This window comes from Tiliqua scincoides, chromosome 2 (genome assembly GCF_035046505.1).
Source record: "Tiliqua scincoides isolate rTilSci1 chromosome 2, rTilSci1.hap2, whole genome shotgun sequence".
Lineage (NCBI taxonomy): Eukaryota > Metazoa > Chordata > Lepidosauria > Squamata > Scincidae > Tiliqua > Tiliqua scincoides.
In genome coordinates this window covers 44,828,458-44,853,162 of record NC_089822.1, presented here as the reverse complement: position 1 = coordinate 44,853,162, position 24,705 = coordinate 44,828,458, and the positions used below count along the sequence as shown (strand labels likewise).

Sequence of the window (24,705 nt, the reverse complement as noted above, 5' to 3'; positions counted from 1 at the left end):
TGTTGGTTCTGTGTGCAAGGGGTTTTGCACTGGTCTTGCTGTGATGTCTATATAGAGATCTTCCCTCCCCCACACCTTTCCCCTGTTTTTGCACTGGTCTGTATAGAGATCTGCTTCCCCCCCCCCCTTGTATTGGAATCGAGGAAGATCTGGTGAGGAGGTAGATGTGGTGTCAGCAGTGGCCCCTTTAAGGGTAAGGCCTGGGCATCCAGCAGAGTGTGCTGCACAGCTGCAGCCACTTGAAGGCAATAGGGCCCTCAGGGATATAAGAGCACCTGAGGCAGGAAGGGCTCCACTTATTTATGTGAGTCAGCCTTTTCCTACATGAAGATCATTAAGTCCAAGTACCGTTCCACCATGACTGATGAACAAGTGTGCTTGAGGCTGGCTGTCAGCAGCTACTGTCTGGACTATGCATCCTTGGCTGATTCACTTCAGTGCAAGTCATCAAAGTAAACTCAAGTAATTACAAAAAATGTTTATAGTTAATTATGTTGTGTTGTGCAATATTGGCTCATGCGGTTATGCAAGGTACACCAACATACATTGTACACGTTATATGTTATGATGGCACGAACATTGTAAAAAAACTCTGTTAGATCTCCGGGCCTTGCTGGGTTTCAAAGTAGCTCTCGAGCCAAAAAAGTGTGAGCACCCCTGTTCTAGACGTACATATTTACAAAGCATTCAAGCCGCTGTCTTAAAAATCCAATCAGTAATTTGACAAAATCCAAAAATGATGTGAATTCCAGAACTTCATTTCCAGATTTGAAAACTAAGATTTTTTTTCTTTCTTTTTAAGCACTTATTCCCGCAGCAACTGAGAAATACTTCTTTTATGTGTCAAACCAATGAAGGTATATTCTGTTGTCATAACCTGCCTGGTATGCACCTTAGAATTTCTTCCTGCTAGAAGAGCAAACACAAAAATGGTACAGAGAACATTGGGTTGACTTTAATCAGAGGCAGAGAAGCCAATCACAGGTCCCTATTTTCCTCACACAAGGTAATATCTAAACAGATTACAGGAGAGTACGTTTTAGGGTATGTATATAGGGTACATGTTAATACTACATACACAAGTGTGCAGCAAATGGCAATCAATTCAGAAGACAATTAGCAAATAGGCTTGGTTGATTTGCATGCTCTTTAGTAAGAAACAGGCATGCCCCAGGTTCATGAGGCTGTCTTTAAATTGATTCACAGTTCAAAAGTTTAGCAAAGTGTATTTCTGAACTACTTTTTGTTTCAGTGATTATGAAGTGACTGTTCCTTGACCAAATGTTTCACTGTTTGGAAGAGATGGTAGCTTTTTCAAGAACAGCTAGAAAGTCTACTTTTCAGCAAATGATTTGTTCCAGCTTCAGGTAAACTTTGATTATAATATGCAATAGACCTTATGCGCTTGCCAGAAAATATTCAGCAAATAAGATGAAAAATTGCTGGCTTTTAGGTCAGATGGAGTTGGAAGTCTCAGACCTTTAATATGAACGTATGGCAAAGGAGCTATAAAGCCAGTCCCTACTGTTAGCATCTGAAGACTCAGAATTTCAGGAAAGAGGAAGTGAAGCAAATCCAAAGAAAATATAATGTAGTACTTTATATGATGATTTAGTCAAGAAAACTTCAAAATTCCAATGTATTTTCTACCTAAGGCTTTGCATCAGAGGAAAAAGTAAGGAGGGACCACGCACTTCATAGGAGTTGAGCCTGAATGGCCATGGAGTCTTGTGTGACCTTGTTGGGACCTGTGCCATTTAAGTCCTTTTTGCCAAAAGCCCTGTCTGCTCCACGTGCTTTGGCACGTCCCTCCAAAATAAGCATCCTATGCATGCACCTCTAAGAGGAAATCCGTGTTAATCATTCTGTCTACCAAAGAATGGGGGGGGGGAGGAGAATATTCTTTATTCCCCCTCCCCCATGACCTTATTCCAGTGGTTTCCAAACTATGTGCATAGGGCCTTAGGGTATCATGGTGCACTCATGGGCACTGAGATTTCCCTGGAGGCCTCTTCCTCCCAGCTCTCCTAGGCACCACCAGCTTGGCGGGCCAGGATTGCATGAGATCTCGCAAAATACTTGTGAATGATCTGTGGTATGGAACCACCACAACATGACACTAGGGAAGAAGGGCGCTATGACCAAGGTACGTTTGGGAACCTCTGCCTTTACTCCATGTGGAGCAGCCCTGCAGTTCTCATTTGCCAGAAGCACTGTAGCTAGTTCTCTATGGGACAAATAATGCACCTGCTAGTCCAGGGGTGTCACACTCATTCGATACAGAAGGCCTAAGTTAGCATTCTTGGTGCCTACTGAGGGCCAGAAGTGACATCAACAAACAGAAAATGTGAAATTGCTTTCAGGAGCCACATTCGGCCCATGGACCTTATGTTTGACACCCCTATGCTAATCTGTGGTGACAATAAATTGACTCTGACTCAGGATAAGGAGCTTCCAAAGCAAAGCTTTGAAGAACCATTGCCAGTCAGAGCAGACAACACTGGCCTAGATGGACCAATAGCCTGATTGCATATAAGACAGTTTATGAGTCAATGGGCTAGTAGGCAAGTCCCTAACACTAAGGTCATGGTGGAATCATGCAGAACTGCCTAGCTCTTTGCCCCAGCCAGGGCACAGCTGGAAATATGGGAGTGTTATGGTAGTGGGATAAGAAGTTCCTAATTCACTTTTTAAAGAAGAGCTCTTGCTTATTGTTAGCAGAGCAATATATAGAGGCTATTCTTTTTTTAAAAAAACACAAAACTTACTCTTCACCACTAGGTGTCAGTCAGTCACCGCAGGTTTAGGAATTGTACTGTAGAAAGGCAAAGTTCAGCTTTTAAAAAAAGAAATGCAACAATTTTTTGGAACTCCACTATGATCAGATTGCCTACAACCAGATGGCACTAGGAGTGGAATTGGTCATGGAAGATCGTGCTTGCATGTTTTGTAAAGAAAGGCAAATTTTTGCCATTTACCAGGAATATGTCTTCTCTCAGCAGGAGGACATGCTGAATTGGGTCACTGCTTTCAGAGGTGTGGCTAATTCAGATATGCTCTTCAGGGAGCCGGAACACCTTTCGTTTTGGAACCCAAATCAGTAAACAGTAAAAATACATTTTTATCATTTGTGTGTTTAGCCATTGTACTCTGGGTTTCCTGCCTAGCACCTCTTCTAGTCCCTGATCCTGGGACTCAGGGGTAAGAATCAGAACAGTGAACTAGACATAGCAGTATGAAAAAGCACCCATCAGTCAAGCTGAGGGAAGTGGCAGACTATATAGCCCCTAAACAGTACTGCATTGCTCCAGTATAGTGCATTGATCTATAAATTCTGATTAACTACAGAAGTACATTACTTAATTGGAAAACACTTCTTAACCAAGATGCCTCCCAGGGAACCAATTTTGATCTAATGATACTGGATGGCAAGGACAGCTGCTTAATTGGGATGGCAATTCCATTTAATTGGGACACCTTCAGGTAACTTCATGGTGCCTGCTTCTCTTGGTCTCTCACTGGGTCTTATCTGCTCTCTGAATAGCAGATGGGTTCCCATTTCATTTGCAAGCACTTCTGCTATATACAGCAGGCTTCTGACAAGATCTGTTCAATCTGCATTGTATGGAAGCTAGACACATCAAAAGCCAGTGACTAGCCAGTGCAGAACCATGATTCTCCTTAGGATTGATCACATACATATGGAAATGAGTGCCTAATTCTGATCAATGGTGGTCCTGGCAGTTCTCCTGCTAGGAGCTACCCCCTCATTTACTGCCCCAACCCAGAAATAATTGCAGTATCACTGCAATTACTTCTGCCCTGTCTCCTCCTTTCTCCCCTTTGAAAAAATAGGGTGGGGGGAGGAAGGAGAAGGCCCAGGCTCCGATAGAGCCTTTTGTGCCATTGGAAGAGGCACCTAGGAGGTGTGCACCACCTGCCTCCTGGGTGCTGCTTCCAAGGGTGCCAAAAAGCTTCCATGGAGCCTGTTGCGCTGCTTAGGAGTAGCACAATAGGCTGTATTGGGGCTAGAAGCAGTGCACCACCTCCTCCGAAATCAGAAGAGGCCAGTGCTGCTAGCAGCCCTCACATGCAATCAGGAACCGCACGGACAGTGGCAGCCACTCTCAGCATGGTTCTCTGCTTTCCCTTCAAAGAAAGGGAAGGGGAAGAGGGTGGTCCTCCAATCAGCGTAGAATCACACCGACAGTGGCTGCGCTCCTGGGGAGCAGGTTGCAGTACTGCTCTGTGCCTTAGGCTTTGCCCCCATTGCCCCCCTGGTTATGCCACTGCTTCCAGCCCTAAATTATCCAGTTTCACCTGCCACCTCATTCTCCCCTTGCCCTCTTCTTCCAAGTCCCATGATGGCCATCTAACCCTTTGGAAAGGAACTGTGATGAAGGGTTTTCATAAAGTAAAATCAAAATGACTATTAAGGATTGGCATTATCTTCCATACTGCTGATCATTATTATACTAATAGGACCTTGAAAAAGCGTAAGGCTTGTGTTTCCTTCGCTACTACTGTAAAAAAATAAACACCACCCTCTGATCAAAGGGCTAAAGCTTAGGAAAGACTTGGCAACATTAGGTATGAATGTAAAATCTGGGGATGGATCTGTGCTAATTTCAATATTTCTGAAGTGGAACCTCAACCTTCCCCCCCCCCCCCCCGTACAGTGACATTTCTTTCTCCCCAGGCCCTTCTTTCCTCTTTCCTTCACAACCTCACTTCACATAGCAGCTTTGGGGGGGGGGGGGAGAGAGAGATTGGTAAAATTGCATTTACTAGTTAAGTGCATGGGCGTAGTTTGCCCCCTGCTAACTAGGCAAAGATGTACTTTTGAAATGTGGGGTTTTTCTAATGTTTAGCAGGCAGAGAGCGACCATCCTAATTCACCCCAACTTAGTATCTTTAGCAGTGACTGTTGCTGGTGTCTTATGTGTGTGAGATTGTGAGCTCCTTTTGGGAGGCAAAACAGAAAAGAATACAGAGCATGTTCTTACATTCTTTTGGTTTTCAGTGATCTCAGCTATTTTTCTCTAGAAAATAAGTTGCAATTGTATCCCCAAGTATGCCCTGCTTAGTTCAAAAGGCCTTAATCAATAAAATATATTGCAATCTGATTCCGTCTCTCTCTCTCACACACACACACAAAATTGTGCATTTGTATTGTGTGAAACACAACGGTGAATTGTTGCCTCAGTAGATTCTTATCCACTGCATGGCCCCTTTCCCCACTAACAAAACAATGAGGGGTGAAATTGCTGTAACTCACTCCTTTCAAAACAGCTCTACACGATATTTTGAAGGGAGGGGAAGTCTGACTTGCACTTGCTCCAAGTTTCAGGACAACTGGACAAGCAGTTTCCTTTTGTATGAATCGTAACTTGGTTGGGTTCAAAAGTGCAGTATCTTACTCAATATTCTGCAGATCAAGACCAAATCTGTGGAGTTTGTGGATCATGAACTTTAGTTTATACATTTGAAATCTCAGGAAGATTGGTCACATGATGCTGATTTTATGAGCCAAATAATTTTTTACAGGCTGCTGACTGCTTAAAAGAAGCAGCAGCCACATTCACTGTGCCCAATAGAAGGGGCAATGAGATTCTGACCACATGAGCTCCTCTTGTAAACAACGGGGAAAAAAGGAAATAATTTTTAAAAACTACTGGATTAATTCTAAAGAACATACCCCCCCCACACACACACAAAAAAAAGTGGATATTTTTGGAGATAGACCCCAGAGAAAAGCTACAGCTTTGATGAAAATTAAGCCACAGACTGATAACGTGGTCAGAAAGCCATGTGTTTTAAACTGCTTTAACATTCTTAAAAGTTTTGCACCAAATCGGGTAGGGTATTGGAGCCTGTCATCTGGCTCTACAGTGCCATGTTTAAGGAAGGCTAAAATAGAAGGTTTGTATTTTATGAGCGAGAACATCCAGGGCTTATGGTGGAATGCAATCACAAAGCTCACTGAATGACTCTGGGTCAATCATCACATAAGATCGTGGTGGGTGGGGACGTAGGGTAAGAACCACACACACTACCCTGAGCTCCTTTGAGAGAAGGCAAGAAAAAAAAAAGTTTACATTTTACATCTAAAATGCTAAGTAATCAATCTGTATGTTCATACCAGGATAGTAAGGACTATACTATATGAATAGCCAAGGACATGTACCAAAGTGAAAATTCATTCGTTCCATGCAAGTTGAGACACATGTTTCCTCTTAGCTCTGATAACGTTTTATTTGGAGTACGTACCTTGGAGTTTGGATATACAGGCCAAATTTTCCTTTTAAAAAAGCAAAGCTTGATTTTATACATGTAATTCAAGTTGGGTTTAGCTTTTTTCCCCCTTTTGTTTAAAACAAATGTAACAAACATCTTCTAACTTTCATACAAAATAGCACTTTGGTTTTCTTTTCTTGTTTTGTCCTCACCCTGCTGGGAGAAAGCAGTGATAAAACTTTGTAGTAAGTGGTTTGAGGTAACATTACAAAAGTTGCATACAAAGGTCCCTCCCCACCCCCAAATGCAATAATTCCAAAATACACTCTGACAGCTAATGCTCTGCGAACACTTTATTACACAAATTACATTCAGCTTTCGAAAATAGTGTTCTAACAGTGTAACCATCTAAAAATAAGACATCCTGGAAACACACAAAGTCAGGAAGAAGAAAAAACATTTTAAATAGAGGCCTTTAAAAAATCTTTCCCTCAAAGCAACAGAATGCTAATGAAATTTAAAAAAATAGGGGTTTTAGCAGCTTTGTCTCCTTCTGGCACTGTATTCTCTCTGTGTGTTAGGTTTAGGGTGTTGAAAGTGAAAAGGCACCAAAAAAAATCTGGAAATGGGAAAAAATTTCTTTTCTTAAAAGCAGAGGCGGGGACTTATTTACAAATATAGAGAAGATCCCCAACAGAAAGGAGCAAATGCTATTACTTTAAAATCATTACTGCAGTTAAAATGGGATTTTTTTTTCTGCTTTATTAAAAGGTTCACATAAGACAATGGCACTGATATGAAATGTTCACACCCCAAAACCAAACTGAAGCAAAAAGAAAAAAAGAAAAAAAATTGTGTACAGCCTCACATAGGACTAGTACAGTTTACAATTAAATACACAAAATTTAAAACGTGCTAAATCTGGCAATCTTTGTAGAATCATCCAATGTAGAAATCACAGGCCGGTTTCAGGATGATGGGGGTATCGCTGGAGGTGGAGGCACAGAGTCGTCTTCTGAATCAGTGGCATCGTCCTCATCTTTTTCTTGATCACTTCCTTCAGTACTAAGCCGGTCAAACCCTTTTCGACTGTAGCCTGCCCGGCTTGCAAAGAAGTTCCCTAGGTTAAGGCCACCGGCACCTTTGCCTGCAGATGAAAATACTTTCAGGAAAGATTCACAGAAATCAGTTACTGCATATGACTGCCTTGGTTTGAGGTTCCATCATTCTAGGTTGCAGCTCTGTGCCAGTCTGTCTTCTTGCACAGCTTGCTCTTGCTGGGGTCAGTATAAAGGTAGTTTCTTTCAGAACAATTAAGACATGCCGTAGTCACAATATGGGGGCTGCACTCCTAGCTAAATCACCTCTGTCCTCTTCTCTGTCTCCCCACCTTTTTCTTAAAGTAAGGTCATGAATTATTTTAAATTTAGGCTGAAGGGAATAATTGCAGCATGCATGTTTATTTTTTCCTCCTAACAGAATGGTTTGGAACAGAGTTCAGTTTCTGAAGACTGCTTGCTCTCTGCAGGAGCCTTCTTGTGTTCATCATCAGACATCACTCAATCAGCAGCCCCTCAAAGGCCATGTGCTTTGTTTGAGAGATAAAGGGATGACTTACCACCACCATCACCGCTACAGGCTTCTTATTAGGAATAACTGCAGGGATCATTACCAAAAGGAGAGACAATATATACTAGGAACAGGCAGGTGCTTAACATGGAACAAAGAGCGAGTCAAAGCAAAGTGCCGTTACACACCTTTGCAGGTTGCTGAGCCAGAAAATTCCCCCACACAGGTCCACAGAGGTAGACACACCACAAATGCTTTCAAGTATCGCATGGGCTGATGTTTGCTTGCCCTGAAACAATCTTTGACTTTTAGGAGTGCAGCAACAAGACCTTTTGCTTTACTCACCTCTGAATCTTCCCAGGATTCTCCCTGAACTTGAATCAAGCTTATGTTCAGCATCAGCTATAAAAATGAGACACATTTCCAAGTCAGAAATGGAGCTAGAACTCTAGAGCAGGATTATATCTATCAGACATACACTGGAAAACAAAGCAGGCTTGAGAAAACCCAAACTGTGTGGAATCAAAACTGTTCTTGTCTAAGTTTGAGACCTGTGGTAGTTTTGGTGTTTCTAGCTGGAAAGTAACAATCCATCTCAGTTTTCTACTGCTGTCCATTCATAGAGCATATTGCGCTAAGTCACCTCTGAGATGTAATCCATAGGTACACCTGGAAATGCTTTGGCTAAGAAAAGGAAACATGATAAGCGGCTTACAAGCATTAATTAAATCTAGCATACATGATTGTTCACTCTTGGTAAAACTAAGTTGTGTTTTCAAAACAATAAATCAAAACAGCAACTGTTACCCTGCACATGCCCAATCTCGTATGATCTTGGAAGCTAAGCAGGGTCAGGCCTGGTTAGTACTTGGATGGGAGACCGCCTGGGAATACTGGGTGCTGTAGGCTTATACCATAGTCTGTCCAGACTGAAGATTGCCAACCAAATCAAAATGCATGCTAATCATTTTTCTTTGTAATGTCTAGCTACTAGAGCAGCTATTTTCAACCTTTTTCATCTCACAGCAAACTGACAAGGTGCTAAAATTGTCAAGACACACCATCAGTGTTTCTACCATTCACAAGGTACACCATGTTGCTGGTAAGGACCTTAAATCCCCCAATTGCTCTACGAATAAATGACCCTCCCCAAACTCCTGCGTCACACCTGAGGCACACCAGTGTGCCATGGCACAGTGGTTGAAAATCACTGTCCTAGAGGCCAAAACTACAGGTCATTCTAGGTGAAACGTTAAATACAGTCATCTCTCCTGTGCTTGATTCTTCTTTAGAAAAGTTGCTTGGGAGAAGAGAGAATATCCAGATCAGGATTGCAGTGCCTGTGTGTGAGTGGCAGGAGTCCTGACCCTTTCTTCCCTGCGCTATTTTCTAACTAAAAATGACCTATCTGAGCTGTCAAAGGTGTCATTTGCTACAACAGAATGTTTGGTGGCAAAAAACATATTTGTGGGGGGTGACTTTCAACAGGAAAATAGCACAAGGTTGTCAGGGCCCTCCATGCTCTTGACCTGGATCACAGCCCTTTGGCAGTGGTTTGGGCAGCTATCTTCTAAAGAGAAACCAACTGTAAGAGAGAGGATTGTGCAACCAGCCTGCAAGCTCCAGAAAGCAGACTGACAGAATGCTAACAGGAAACAGGAATTCCTGTTCATGTTAACATTCAGTTAGTCTCCCTCTAGAGTGCGGGTTGCTTGTCTGTGTATTCGGTTCTTCAGTTCAGCAAGAATGTTAAAGCAAGAATCAGTCACACTGCAAGCACGACTATGATAATAAAAGGTACTGTAATAGGCATGACAAGGTGTGGGCAGTCTCCCCAGATCTGCGGATAAGTGAAATTGCGGGTGCCAGATCTGGGGAAGAGATGCCTGTATAATACTACACGTGATTGAGGACAATGCTCTCAGGTCTCCAATTTGAATAGAAAAAAGTTCCGCAGTACTCTACAGTCCTCTCTGAATTACTGACAAAAGGGAGGGGCACATTTTGCACGTGGTAATTTTTCTCTCAACTCCTCATTCCACTGCACTCCACCTTACTCCCATTTCAGCTCAGTTTGACTAAAAACACATTTTGTGCAAACCGATGTGATGGAGCTCCACAACCAGCTTAAGAAAAGAACAGCAGCAGCACCACCACCACCTGGGAGGGTGAGATTTTAAGCAAATAAGTGGCAGCAAAGGTCATGTTTACCTATTTCCCCTACTGTCACTTATCTGCTCGAAATCAATTCTCCCAACCTGACAGAACAGAGTGTAGGAAGAATTCAACACGCTCTTTCCCAGTTGCTTTTCCATTCAAAATTCCATCCCACACCCAACTGTTTTTCTTTTTAAAAGAAGCCAGAGCTCCTTTACATGCATTTTAAAATTATGGGTAGTCAAATCATGGAGACATAACTGGAAACTGGAATGATTTGCTCTTAAGGTTAGAAGGTTTTCACATTTTCTACTAATGGGCAGCACAGCTACAATAATGTTGCTGAATGTATCTTTATGGCACCGAAGTAAACTAGCGCTGACTCTGGACCACTTGCAATCACTGCATTATAGAATTTTAAAAACAGAAGGTAAAGCATGTTATTTGTTTCACGCACACAGATGGAATGTCAAATTCCAACCATTCCAATGTTCATCCAAAGCACAGATGGATTCTAAAGAATAATATGGAAACACCCAAAGGGGAGAGATCTTATTTGGAACAATCAGAAGACAGCTAGACCACGGGCATAATGGCTGAATTTTCTTTAGCTACTGTTCTGAACGTCTCCATTCTGAACCAACTCCATTGGTTGAAACTCCATTTCAACTCTCCTGGCTAATACATCAAATTGCTTCAGTATAAAGCATCCTAAACCTAACTGAAAAGTGCAAGGACCGTAAAAAGTCATTTTCTGAATGAAGGAGGAAAGAGACACGGTTTGAGGTGTACATCTCTGCTGCAACTTTTGTCTGCCCAAGTTTGAGTGATGTGCAGAAATAAAATCACAGTGCTATTTACAAGTAGGATTTAGATATTAAAAGTTTACTGTAACCAAGTTTAAGTTTGGATTACCTCCATAGACTCTTGTCTTTTTCCACCGAATAAATACCGCAATTGCCAAGAGGACAACAATAGGAATAATTAGAAGTGTTGTAATAAGAACAAAAGACACTCCAGTGCTGGCCTGCTGGACTACGTGTTGCTTTTCTTCTTTCTTCAGCAATTCCTTTGACACAGGCTTCTTCGTCAATCTGGTTTCTATAACAGCCTCTGCTTCTTTTAAAAAAGGAAGAGATTTAACACTGATAAACTATTTCAAGGCAGGCCAATTAACTCCACTGGAATATACAAGTTTACTTGGGAACATATAGATAACTATAATTAGCAGAAATGAGAGCTACAAGATGACTGTGCTATAAAATTTGCAGCCTGCACTGCAAATCTATAAACTAGTTACAGTACATTTCAACTCTTTCCTTGCCTGCTTTGTGTTCACAGGTAATGCAAACTCAAAACTGTTGATAAAGACCATGTGGAGAGAGACGTAAACCAGATCAAGACTGATACAAGGACTTAACCACCTCCCCATAGGCTATTTTCCTAACACCATAACCCCCTCTCCAAAGCAGCTCTTTGTTGTTTCAGGAGCAAAATAGTTCTGTGTGCATGCACAAATTGCAGATGTTGGAGGGTTAATCCCCTCCTCCCGGCTCTCTGTACAGCTCTAGCTGGCTGGCCTACCTTAGCTGCTTTTGATCAAGAGGCATTTCTGGTTGTAGGGAGGTCTCTTAAAAGCATATTGAGTCTAACATATTGTCTAACTAGTTGGTCTGAAGGGGTTAAATATATAATGGACTCTGACCATTTCAGATTTCCAGCACCCCCTTTTCTGTGTATGCATGTGTGTACACGCAAATGCAAAATGTACTGCAATACTTATTTAGCCTTGCAACAATTTTGTGAAGTAGGATTTTGATAATCTTATTTTCTCTCTTTCTTAAACACAAATGAGCTCTAAAGCATTCAGAGGACTGTTGGAAAGGGATTTGAAATCCAATGTAATGAAGGGTCCCACTGAAACTCCTATTCTGGCCTGACTGCATCAATGTGCATTGAAGTTGCAGCTGGGCAGGGGAGAAACTGTCAGCTCACATAAGACAGTTACTGTAGTGAGATTTTGGGTCTGCCTGTGTAGTAAGCTCATGGCATATCTTGATAAATAAGCAGGTAGGTAGAAAGAGAGAGTGAGAGTGTACACACACTAAGGAAGCTCCTGAAGTGCAGAACTGGCCAAGGAGAACCAATCTGAGGGGAGGAGGATGTTCATCCATAAGGTCTTAGCCCTGCTCTTAGTAAACTTGTACTGGGAGACTATACATGGAATCTTTTCACTATAAGTTTATGATCTTTCCCAAATGCCCCTTCTGTTTTTGGTTTTAAGCAAGCTCCTTCGAGATAAAAGAATTTAGAGCAAACAAAGGACAGAGGAAGGAGGTGATTCTTCCTTTTTACACTCCTAACATCCCCCAGTGGCTTCCTCTCTCCAGCTGGGCTCAAAATGCATGTGCCAGCACATCTGATCCAGACCCCCAAGGGGAAAGTTACTGGACGGAGCCAGTTTTGAATTCTCTACTCAAAATTAGAGAATATGCAAAAATATGCAGAACTACATATAAAGTGCAGTTTTCCTCTGTGTTATTTGGCTTTGGATATACATGGAAATCTGAAATACTGCCCATTTTTAAAGTGAAGATTTATTTAACACATTTTTTGTCTGCTGATTTTTGTCTTCTTTCAAAGCTCATAAAGAAGACCGTATCTGAGTCCCTAGGATCTTGCAGTAAGTAGCCTAAACTCTACCTGGCCTGCCAACTGATCATAACCCCTAGTGTTTTAGCATTTGGGACAATATTAAAATTTTCTGATGTCAACCATTCTCTTTTTAAATTGGTAACAAAAGGGTCTTTCCAGAAAGTTACTTGGACAGGGAATTTACAATCACTACTATGTTATTAAGGAAGATCATCTGAACATCTTTCATCCCAGCTTGCAGTGATGCATGGACATCATCTTTCCCTTGGCATTCAAAACAATGTTGCTCAGCAAAACTAACCTTTTATTTCCTGTACCTCAATTCCTGCCTTTTTAACAGATCGATGCTCCATTTCTGCAAAACAAAAATCATGTTTACTTGTATGATTCAGAGAAGCAGTGATGGCCCCAGGTCTGCACAACACCACAAAAGATTAGTAGTAGAGCTAGACTTAATTGGTAATATATGCAAAAACTATATGGGATACAATAGGTAATACATCTTCCTCAAACCATGCACAGAAAATCAGAACAGTAAGCTCAGGATTAACTGTACTATCAGCCAAAATAAGCACATCAATAAAACTAAGAAGGAACACATCTCTCTTCAATAAATTCCTTATATTACACCACAACACTCTGCATCAAAAAAAGTCCTATTCTGTGCCTAAAATAGTTATAGTATGAAGATCATCATGTACCCCTCACTTGTACCATATATTTTCAGCTAAATACTGCCAAGGGCTGAGCGGCAAATAACTCGCAAAAAATACTCAAACAGGAGAAAAAGGTCACAATTCAGCTTTGCAGGGCACAGATATTGTTTCTAATTGCCAAAGTTCAGTCTTTGGTCTCCTTCAATTGCCAAGTCTTCAGCAGACACTTCCCATCAGTGCCCTGAATTTGCTCGCTGGCCACTATCAGAGGCTTGAAAGAACTTTCAAGAAAATCTACTGATCATGGAACCATCAGTTTGATTAGAAAAGATGTAGATAACATAGAAGTTGCTTTATAGGTTTACGAAGTATGCTTTATAACCTAACTGTGGATTAAATCTTTAATCATACAAGAGCCCTAATCCTTTTTTAGAAAAGCTTAGCTGTGTGAACTGATGGAGATGCTTGGTTAAGGGATTTGGTTGCACATCTTGTGTAAGTCTGTGCCTGCCTGCACCTATTCTGGTAGTTTTTATTGCAGCAGGACCTGCTGACCTGGAAAGCACTACTAGAAACATGAGTAAAAGGACAAGAACTGGTAATGGTGGAGTGGAATGGAAGAAGTGGGAGTTTCTCGATGCCCTATCACAGACAACACATTCTGTGGTACTTTTATAAACCATGTAGATCCCAAGAGCATCTGTATGACACTTATGTCCCATTATGCAGCAGGTCACCTGAAGCACAGCATCAGCACCAGATTCATCCATCCCTCACTCTGGACAGTGAAAAACACTAGTGGTTTTGCCAGAAGTGAGTTAGGAGCACCCCGCAACTGTCCATCCAATTGCCAGGAGTCAGAGGAATCAGGTGGGATTAAAAGGGGATGGAAAAAGCTTAATGAGAACAGGGAAGTTTTTTTTGGGGGGGGGGGTCACTCAATGCTATATCTAAGGGAAGTTGGAAGCAGACACAATTTAATTGTACTTTATTATTTTATATAAGCATTCTTATGAATTGAAAGGTGGGTTAGAAAACAAATAATCATATAATATACCTATCTAATGTTCTCTTATTAGATAGCCAACAGTTTTCTTGTGTTGCTCTAGTTGCTGCAGATGGGAAAACTTTGCAGTTTGTATTTCAATACACACATCTTACTTGGTTGTGTTTAAACTATTCTATTTCTGATTCTAAATTGTGCATTTGGATTTTACTTTTTGTTCTCTCTCCATTTTTTTACTGCACACAATTTTCTGGATTTTTCTGGCAGAGAATATGGAATATAAAATTGGAGGGGAAAAAAACCAACATACAGAATTGTTAAAGCAAACAATCTGTGAGTTGATATATTCAAACACAAAGCTACTGAAAGCGACCACCTTCAGCCAAGATCAAGTGCCAGCTTTAATGACCAAATAGTAGCAAGCGTTCCAGAGGGAGCAACTTATTTAGGTTAACAAGATGCGAAAACAGCTTAGGAAAGGGAAAATTAAACCACACAGCCTGTGGAGTGACTACAATTCTCACTCGATATGTCAGTGGACATTGCATGCCAGATGCTGAGGGACCAAGTTGGAGATGAAGCAATCTTTCTAATAAGATAATAAACCAGGCATGGAAACACAGTCTTTAGTAGTGTGAACCACCTTGGCAAACCACTAAAGGAGCAAAAGTGACAAATCATCCCCAACTTCCCCCAAATTAAGGACAGCACAATAAAAATAGAAACTTTTACTGGACTTTGCTCTTGAAACAAATGGAGAAAACAAGATACACTATGCCCCGCTTAGCATCTAACATTGCATGCTGTTCAGATTCTTAATTCTACTGCTGTTGAAATTATTCTCTTTTTAAAAATTGATACCTATTGAACTATAAATAAGAACACAAGGGATTTGTGGATTTTTGGAAACTAGGAGGAATAGTCTCCATAAATGGATATTGGGGCTGAGGAAATTTATAAGACACATTCATACCAGGCTGCTCCCTTGCAATAGAACTGGTAGGAATCCAGCACTCTATCTTCCTACAATGGTAATAGAAAACTAGCACACCACTAGTGGAAAATCACTACTGCTGACACTGGTACTGAGGTTGGCCCAGCCAGGTGGGCTTTTCTGATGGGTGTGGGACATCAGACAATGCACACCCTTTTGACCCCTGAACCTTCACTTAGGGCACAATCCTAACCCCTTATGTCAGTGCTTTCCAGCACTGGCATAGTGGTGCCAATGGGACATGTGCTGCAACCCGCAGTTGGGTGTCACTCACGGAAGCCTCCTCAAAGTAAGGGAATGTTTGTTCCCTTACCTCAGAGCTTCATTGCCCTTATGTCAGTGCTGGAAAGCATGGACATAACGGGAAAGGACTGCACCCTTACAGTGGTAATACTAGGGCCCAATATGCCATCTGGAGGTGGGTGGTTGTGTCATGGGAGACTCAGTGTGAGACCCAGCCTGGTGCCAGCACTGGGTGGTGCTAACAGTTGGCCTATTCTTTTCTTTGTTATGGACTTCACAGACTATGCAGTGCATTAGCCCAATACCAGCATCTTCATGATTATAAACTGTGAGGCTGGGAAGTGTATCAGATACACTTCCAAACCCTTCTCAGTGTCTCAAAGCAGGTGTACCTTTAACGTACGAGTTAAGAAAGCAGAGTCCTTGGAGAGATCTAGGCCGGCAAGTAACATCTGATGCTTTAAAAGAATTTGAAGGTGAATATGTAACTTACTTTCTGAGGATGCAAATTTCCATACTGTGTTGGTGTGAGCATCACCAATGTACACAGTTCTGTCTTCTGAAGCAACAACATCATGTGGCATTTCAAACTTCTGTCAAGATAAACAGCCAACAAATTAAAAAGAATCTGCATACCAGAATAAAAATCAGACCATTCAGACTCATTTGTTCAACGTTTTGAGAAGTGGCATTAACATCTTGTCCAATATAATACGGAAGGTTTAAACTGTAATTAAAATGCCTAAGAATGTGAACGAAATCCAGTGATGTCAAGATTAATTGAAATTTTGTTCCCGGCACTAATCAGAACTGCAGGTATGGAGTGAAGTCCTCCCTACTAGAGACAGGTGTCAGAATGGAATGACAGAAGATCAATTATTGGGTTCAAAGAGCATAGCCTTGCTGCCAAGTCTTGATCATTTATTCTGTCAACCCCTGAAAATATAAAGGACTAGTTGTGCTGCACTATTGAAAGGTACAGACCTGGATGATTCCAAGGGTTATTGAACATTGTAAGTGCTATATAAACCATTCATATAAGAATGAAGATCTCTCTCTCTGTGAGAGTGACCAAGGAATGGTCAAGACTAACACTGCTTATAGACCCAAGGGACAAGGGAGAACACACATCTAGAAAGGATCATAGAAGCACAACCCTATACATGTCTACTCAGAAACAAGCATGCATAGTATTGTGCAGCACTTTAAGGCCTAGATCCTTATGGAAATTTAGAGTTTAACAGGTAATTCTGTTTGCTGCCTGTTGTCAACAACTGTCGCTTAATGGAATTTATTCAAGGCTCATCTGACATTGGCTTTAAGTTTTCAAAGCAAACAAGAATCCCAAGTACTAATTAATTTTAATCTGACAGCATGCTGACACTACAAGCATGGTCATGGTTCCAGACGAGGGAGAAGAAGAAAGGAAGGGGAAATGGAAAACAAATAGTAATGTAGTGTCCTGGCCTCCAGACTAGTGAAATCTCTCCTCTCTATTTGGCTTAACAAATCAAATTTATTTCCTGGCTTGAACTCTGCCTATCTGTGGCTGTAGCCTAATTAAATAAAAGGACTTTCCATGAAGCAATAAACTGCTAGGTGCTGAGTGAAGTCCAAGCCAGAAACTACATGTGGCACAATTTAAAAACAGCCAGTTCAGTGGAACAATGAAAAATATTTTATGTTTGCTCACAGAAACATGAAGTTTATTTTCATGAATTTGTTTGATACAACACCCAGTGGGCATTCCAAACCTCCAGGATAGCACCTCCCCTGGAATGCAGGCAAGGTCACCAAGTAATGGCTTTTCCAGGAAAAGGGGTTGCCCCCTTCCTAGACTGGGTCAAAAGAGAAGTAGCAGCAACAACCCTTAATTGAAAACAACAAGGTAACAGTACCCCCAAAACAGCAGCAAGAAGAGAAATGAGAAAATAAGAGGAATAGGAAGGCAAGGAACCTCCTGGGAGTTCCTATGTACCTCCCCAATATATGGTGAAGCAAAAACCCAAAAGTGCAAAAAGACAAACGTGCAAAAAAGTGCAAAAAGATTTCCTGGACGAACAATGTGATTGGTTGAATGCCCTCTTGGAGTTAGAGTTTATAGTGACAAAGTGTCCTCTCTTTTGTGCCTCCCAGAGGGTATTCCACACCTTCAGTATGTTCAAAATGATTACCCAGCCAAAGGTGGACTCCAAAGCAGACAAATAATTTCGATGTACTTTCACACCTAAGAGAAAGTGTCATGATCCCAGCACTACAGAATCTCTGAGTTATGAGAGATGATTGCTAGGAATATTAAAGAGACACTTTAGTAAATGAGTGAATGAATTCTACAAGTGGAGGAGGTGGCAGGAACTTTATAACCATGAGGCCACCATGCTGGGACTGTAGGATAGCCCTCTCATGACAGAAGCTGTTGCTTGAAGTATGATTCAGGCTATTATTAAACCAAGACCAGGCCCTCAATGCTATTTACATTAAAGACAGCCCAAATGCAAAAACCATTATAAAAATAGAGAGTCATCACATCAGTTCAAACACAAGCCAAGAACCAACAGAACGATGTTATACCCCACTTTCCAATGCTTTTTTGCACATTATACTATCCTAACCTTGCAGAGCTGGGGCATAAGAGAGAATGCTGCACACATGGCTTCTCTTTCTGTAGAGGTAAATATTCTTACTTCAAAGGCTTTTTCTCTTCTCTAGAAACCCTTCAAATCTCTCCAACCACAAAAGTTTATTGATCCCTCAACAGACACAGGTTCCGATTAATGTAGGCACTTCATCTGTCACTAGGTAGCTTAAATTTACTCTCTTTTGGATTCATTTTGTGGAAATTCCCATATCCAAAGTAACAGGAAGTATCCTGGGTAGATTAGGCAACAAAGGTTATTCCAGTTCTAGTTTCCCAATTAAGTTTAGAAAAAAAGGTAACTGTCTGGATTTTTTAGAATGCTGTTTTGTTTTTTTGTTTTATTGCTGTCATTAGATGTTTGTAGCTGCTCCTATATATCTTTGTTGCTGTTGAGTTTTATTGTATTTATTTTTATGTATTATGTTTTAGTTACTGTAAACTATTTTATTTTACACTATTTTATTGCACTGTATGCTGCTTTAAGGAGATGGAAAAGTGAGGTATAAATCTTTTAAATAAATAAAAAACTATTTTCCATAAGCAATAATGAACAATGGAAGCATTTGGAATTCTACAGAGGTTGCCAATAAGAGTGAAATCTAAGCCCTAACCCCTTAGTGACATTTTCAACAATTTATTTTATTACGATTATATTCTGTCCTCCCTTCCAAGGGGCTCAGGGGAGTGTACTGTATACAATTCCCCAAGTTCTCATTTTATCTTCACAACAACCCCATGAGGTAGGTAAGTTTAAAAGACAGTATCTGGTCCAGGGTCACCCAATAAGCTTGTACCTGGTTCCTCCAGACTGTTTTCAAGATGAGCCAAAAACAGCACTAGTAGGACTTCAACCCTGAATACTAAATGCCTTTCTGGCCCCAAAGATTGTAAAATACAAAAGCTAGTGTTCAAAAAGCCCTGTGTGTACACAGTTTGTCCAACATTTCAGGACTAGCAAAGCTTGACGTTGTGTTCTTGTATCAGTGTCATGATTGGTGAGAAAATGCTGCTGCATACTTCTTGTGATCCAAGCTTAGGGATCCTAAAATATGAATACTAGCCTGGAGTCTTGGCTGCCCTCTTCTTTTAGAATTGTGACTGGACTGACAGATAGAATATCAATTTTATTGTCCATATGTATATTAAGTATCACATTCAGAATTCAACAAATTTACTTTTACTTGCTAGTTAATTTGAGAATCATTCTGCTAACCTTTGAAGTGGGTACAAAACATGAAAGGAAAGAAAAAAAAGAAAAGAATATTCATGCATTTTTAATAAAAGCAAGTGATTCTTCACAATGTGTTACCTTTCTAAGTGGAATGAAAGTGTCAATGATTTCTCCAGTTGAAAAGTTCATCACAAACGCTTGCAACGGTTCCGTGTCTCCAGGGTAAGGTTTTCCATTAACAGCAAACAGCAGACCACCTACAAGCATACATTGTCTTCAGTGATCTGTGTATGGCCGAGGGTATTTTCTTCCCTTCTACACCCCACTCTAAGCACAATCATATAGGATACAGACAGTCCTACGCTGTAATCTTGCGCACATCTACTCAGAAGCAAATGTCACTGTTCAATGGGACTGACTCCCAGGTAACTGTGTACAGGACTGCAGGCTTTAAGAATTAGTCAGTGGTAGCTACGGACATGCAAAGGCTTGCAGCCCTCTTAAACAGTCATTCAAATCAAAATTGGGAAGAGCGGTGACCTCCCTTGACACAAAACACAGATATAAGGGATTCAGCCAAAATGGCAAGAAAGCTATTGGTAGTGCTTCAAAGTTAGAATCAATTAAAATGAGAGGTAATGTTATGAACAAGAAATGCATGAGAAATCCAGGAAGGTAGCACTCTATGTTCTCTCTTTTTTTAAGCTGACTGGTTCGAGGCAGCCTCTGTGGAAATACCTGTATGGTTGCAAAGGAGCTTCAGCACTAAGCACAGTAGCCTGAGAAGCTTTCATTTCAAGAGCAAGAAATCTGCAACATGAAACCCTATTCCCAACATTTCTCCTTCCCTGACCAGAAGGCCACAGTGCGCTGAGAACCAAAGACCGAATGCGCAGCGGATACGCATGTGAACCTCACCAAGAATAGACATGAGCATAGTTGAGCCTTAATACAAAGACATCAGTCAACAGGATGACATGGTCACACACAATGTGTTTTTACAGCAAACCTTACAACGGACTGTTTCTAAAAAGAAGAGTGATGGGGCCAGAATGGCATCCAGGCATCTACTTCAAGGTCTATATTAAAAATCCTTTATGAAGCTCACTATCATGATCTCTCCCCACTGAACCCAGCACCACCAAAATAAGGTCACTTGCTTCTACACTTCCACCGGCCTAGGCCTTTTATGGATTCATTCACAGGCAGCACTTCTCTCTGTGACTACAGGGCCACGATTCTTCCTTTAACCACCAGGAAGGAGGTCGTTACAATTTTAGCTACTGGACTCTCTGGTTTTTCCTCTCTCTGATAAAAATGGCTTTCCTAAAAGACGACGATCCAAATGTCTCCCTAAAGAGACCTCTCCACCCCCATAACCACAGGCACACTTGGGCATGCATTCTTTGGTTTTGGTCTGCAGTGACAGTCTTGTATGCCACTGACTCAGCTAAGACTTGCCTTCCAGCAACCAGGCATGGTGCACTTCACAAACCTGCACTATTTTCTCTGCAGGGCAAATTAGATGTATACCCATATGCAGGTTTTTGGTCCTCAATATTTATTTATTTTTCTAACCATTTGGATTATACATGCTAGATGGTCTGAAACCATGGCAGGAATAGGGAGTCCTTAGCCGGTGTTGGTACTAGGTTGCACCAAGCCCTTGAGCACTGTGCTTTGAGGGAACCTGTGCATACGGGACCCCCAATATTTCCTTCTTTCTCTGTGTAGCTGGTAATGAATGAGGAAGAGGGAAGAGACTTCACTCTCTTTTCTCTACCCTTTCCCCATCCAAACAGTTTAACTCCACCCAACTGTTTACCTCTGCTGTCATGGTGGCATGGATGGGCAAGTGGGCATCTTGTGGGCAACTCAATTGGTAAACAGAAGGGGAAGAAGGACTGCCATGTGATTTTGCTCACACAGTTACTCCTCCGCCAACCCCCCCGCCCGCCAATCACCTCGCTTTTCAGAAACCAAAATTCCTAGGCAGCAATATAATTTGGCAAGATAGGGTGGAGCATAAAATAAAAATTAGTGAGAGACTCATAATGGTCCTCTCAACTTTCCCCTATCCCCCAAACCAACCATGCTTGCTCTCCAAGGACTTTGGGTCCCTGGAGGACAACCTGATTGGAAAACCAAAGACCTAGACAGGAGGTCTTGGCAAAGACCCATAGCTTTCCATCCAGGGACCCATGGCTTTAAACAGTTCCTGCCACAGTTTTTTTTTTTTAAAGCTTTACTTGTAAGCTAATCAAACTTTAAAAAAAAAGTCCACCAAAAAACTTCTTAAATACCTTCATGCAGTTTCAGGCTGCTTCACATGTCCCTGTACTATTGGTTAGAAAAGAATGTGTGGGAATATCTAGTTCAACTTTACTCTCTGATTCCCCCCTCCCCCGAGTTGCTATTCTAGCATAGCAGTGCATTTCACTAGGTGGTTTCTCTTCTTGAGGAAACAGAGGAACATGACTACACAAGGTGGCACAAAGAAGGGAGCAATCTGTGATGCCCCAAAACATATTTGCAAGGCTACAACGGGATTTTGAAAAGCGGTTTTAAAGCCTATGCTTCGTAATTATGTTTACTTTGGTTAGCTGGCTATTGCAAACTTTTCCAATACTAGAATATTATCTCAACAATGAGGTATTTTTCAAATGTTTGCACTTGAAGATTCTTTACTTCTTTAATGCTTGGGCTTTTAATTAAGAGGTTTAATCCCCAGCATTCCCTCTCTCTCATGTTGAAATATGTAATTTCTTCCTCTACTGAAGTAGAAATATTTTTGCTGTTTTATTTAATGGCACTTGAAATTGTCTTTTAAAATTATATACCAGCTTTCTGACTCTGCAAACATCAAAAAGAAACCATAAGAGTAGGTGTTTATAGACGCCAGTCTCAAGAGGAGGTATGTTCATTACTGCTTTTAGTATTTTATTTTTATACATAGATAGCTGAAAGCAGATGGTGGAATTTGGGATTTTAACTGAGAATGTCTAGGTAAGTGAGAGGTATTATGGTTCTTGAAATATTCTGAGATTCACACTATGTAAAGAGCTACAAGCATTACTTAACACACAGGAAGGGGACTTATACCAATTCAGACCATTGGTCCATCTTGTTCAGTATTATCAACATGGCAGCAGCTTCTCCAATGTTTCAAATGGCAAGTTCTTCCCAGCCCTACTGGAGATGCCAGAGACTGAAACCAAGACTGTGCACATGCAAAGAAGGTGCTTTACCATGAAACTATGACCTCCTCCCCCCTCCATGTTTCCAAAGCCACTAGAACAGAATTGAAAGTGGAGGAAAGGTGCCTAGCTTGGCCATAAGGTGTTAACTAATTAAACTGTTTTGGAGCCCCCAAACATCTCTGCACCACTTTTGCAATGTTAGGGTTTCCTAATACAGTTACAAGGGAAAGGCCTTTATTCCCCTCTCTGACCTCTCACGTACTCTAGCTTAGGATATGCCTTAATTACAGACAGGAGCAAGCCTTGCTGTGCTTCCCTTTCCTTGTTAATATTCCAGTTCACAAAGCATAAGCTTCTTCTATTGATTGGCAGTGAACCACACCACAGTCTCATGTGGCCACGTTTTCCCCCTAATGGCATAGACCTGCCAGCAATCTGACAATCTGCAGCAACATGGCCAGTCAAGACATTTCGCTTAATAAGTAAAACTTGGGAAAGTTCCGATATCTGGTTTTCTTCCTCTGTGAATAAGCTTAAGTTTGCTTTTTAAAGAAGATAAGCTTTCATTAAAATCAATTTAACACTAACCATTTTAAAGTGAGAATAAGCTCAAAGGGGCTACAGCAGACTGCTGCAGTATTTCAGAAAGCAGACAGACTCCTTCCTCCTCAAATAAATGCATTAGCTGTTGCAGGCACTCCTACATTTAATGATGGTATCTTCTACTATCATTTAGAAAGCAGCAGAGATCTCAAAACATAAAGGATTTTTTTTTTTTTAGTCATTACCTGGAGCATAGGAAATTGCAAATACTTCTCTTCCAAATGCTGGATGTCTGATCTCTCTTATAAATTCCCCAGTTTCTGGCTTAAAACATTGAATCCGACCATTCTCCCTGTCTGCTACGCATAGTTGTCCAAAATCAGACACCAGGGTTAAGCTATGTGGGATGCGGAATTGACCAGGTTTTGCTTGACCTACAGAAGTCTCTGAAACAGAAAATATCCATTTCAAGTTCAACACAAATCTGAGCTCCCCATCTGTGGTCAAAAACACCAATATTTCAAACTAAAACAATGATTAATATATGCTGAAATTGTTCAACCTTTGGTGCATTGTTATCAGAAGTTCCTTCCATGAAAAGGAGGACTTCCAATGATGGTCACTGCTACACATTACACATTGCCATGATGTGTGAGGTGGCGACGTTCCACAGTGAAATCAGTGGGATTTATTCCTAGGCCTCACTGGGGTGGGTAGACCTATGTTTGAGCTGTTCATTTCAGACCACACTGTATGCAAGTTCATACATTTAAAAAAATCCCTCTACAAATTATCCTTCATAGGAGAGTTTTCCATAGGGGACCACAGGCGTGGAGGACAATTAAATCATGTGAACTACTACCTGCAGTCTGAAGTGGTGCAGCCTGCACACAAGGTTAGCTTCTCAGTCTAGGTCTAAAATGTCACGTTAGATTAAAAAGATTGAAAATTGCTGCGGCACACTGACAAGGCACTAAAATTGTCAAGGCACACCATCAGTTTGACAACTGGCAAGGCACACCATGCTGTCAGTGGGGGGCTCACATCCCCCAGCGGCCCTACCAATGAATGACCCTTCCCCAAACACCCACAGCACACCTGCAGACCATTCGTGGCACACCAGTGAGCCACAGCACAGTGGTTGAAAATGGCTGTGTCAGGGGCTTAAAACTAATTGATTTCAATGGGATTTAGGTGCACTTAAACCTCTACTCTGCAGCTTGTGTGCCTCAAGCCATTCAGAAATGGCAGATTTACCAACCAATAAATAAAAAATACGTTTTCATCCAGTACCTTCTCCCCATTGCATGACAAACACTCCGTCTGGAGAGAATTGAACAATACGACTGTTACAGTAGCCATCAGAAACATAAATATTGCCAGTAAGTGGATCCACAGACACATCTGTTGGTTGGCAAAAGTGATTTTTGTCGCTCCCAGGTTGCAAAGCCCTTCCCAAAGTCAGCAAAGGGGATTCCACACCATGTGGTGCTAGTTTGAACACCTACCAAAAGAAAAAGGTACAGACGTTTCAGGTCATTATACATCCTAGACAGGCCAACACAGAAAGCTAAATTTTACAGAAAATATCACATCCCTGCCATCCGGAAAAGATCTTTCTGCACTGAACAACTAT

The 24,705-nt window shown here is 41.3% G+C and overlaps 1 protein-coding gene and 1 pseudogene across 6 annotated transcripts in view; one reads left to right on the top strand and one right to left on the bottom strand.

Moving 5' to 3' along the window:
• Positions 1-6,572: 6,572 nt before the first annotated feature.
• The window catches only part of PAM (peptidylglycine alpha-amidating monooxygenase), a 171,481-nt gene continuing 153,348 nt past the window's right edge, over positions 6,573-24,705 (bottom strand). For 4 of the 6 annotated variants that reach the window (XM_066614797.1, XM_066614802.1, XM_066614799.1 and 1 more), the window contains 8 exons: positions 24,363-24,573; positions 23,315-23,515; positions 19,465-19,583; positions 16,011-16,110; positions 12,920-12,973; positions 10,879-11,082; positions 8,152-8,208; positions 6,573-7,384 (listed from right to left, as the gene is read on the bottom strand). In XM_066614797.1, coding sequence (XP_066470894.1) covers positions 7,206-7,384; positions 8,152-8,208; positions 10,879-11,082; positions 12,920-12,973; positions 16,011-16,110; positions 19,465-19,583; positions 23,315-23,515; positions 24,363-24,573 — 1,125 coding nt within the window. In that variant the 3' untranslated portion in view covers positions 6,573-7,205. The remainder of the gene's footprint in view (positions 7,385-8,151; positions 8,209-10,878; positions 11,083-12,919; positions 12,974-16,010; positions 16,111-19,464; positions 19,584-23,314; positions 23,516-24,362; positions 24,574-24,705) is intronic. The other 2 variants (XM_066614801.1, XM_066614803.1) reach the window with 1 other exon arrangement.
• LOC136642812 (5S ribosomal RNA) lies at positions 8,599-8,715 on the top strand (annotated as a pseudogene).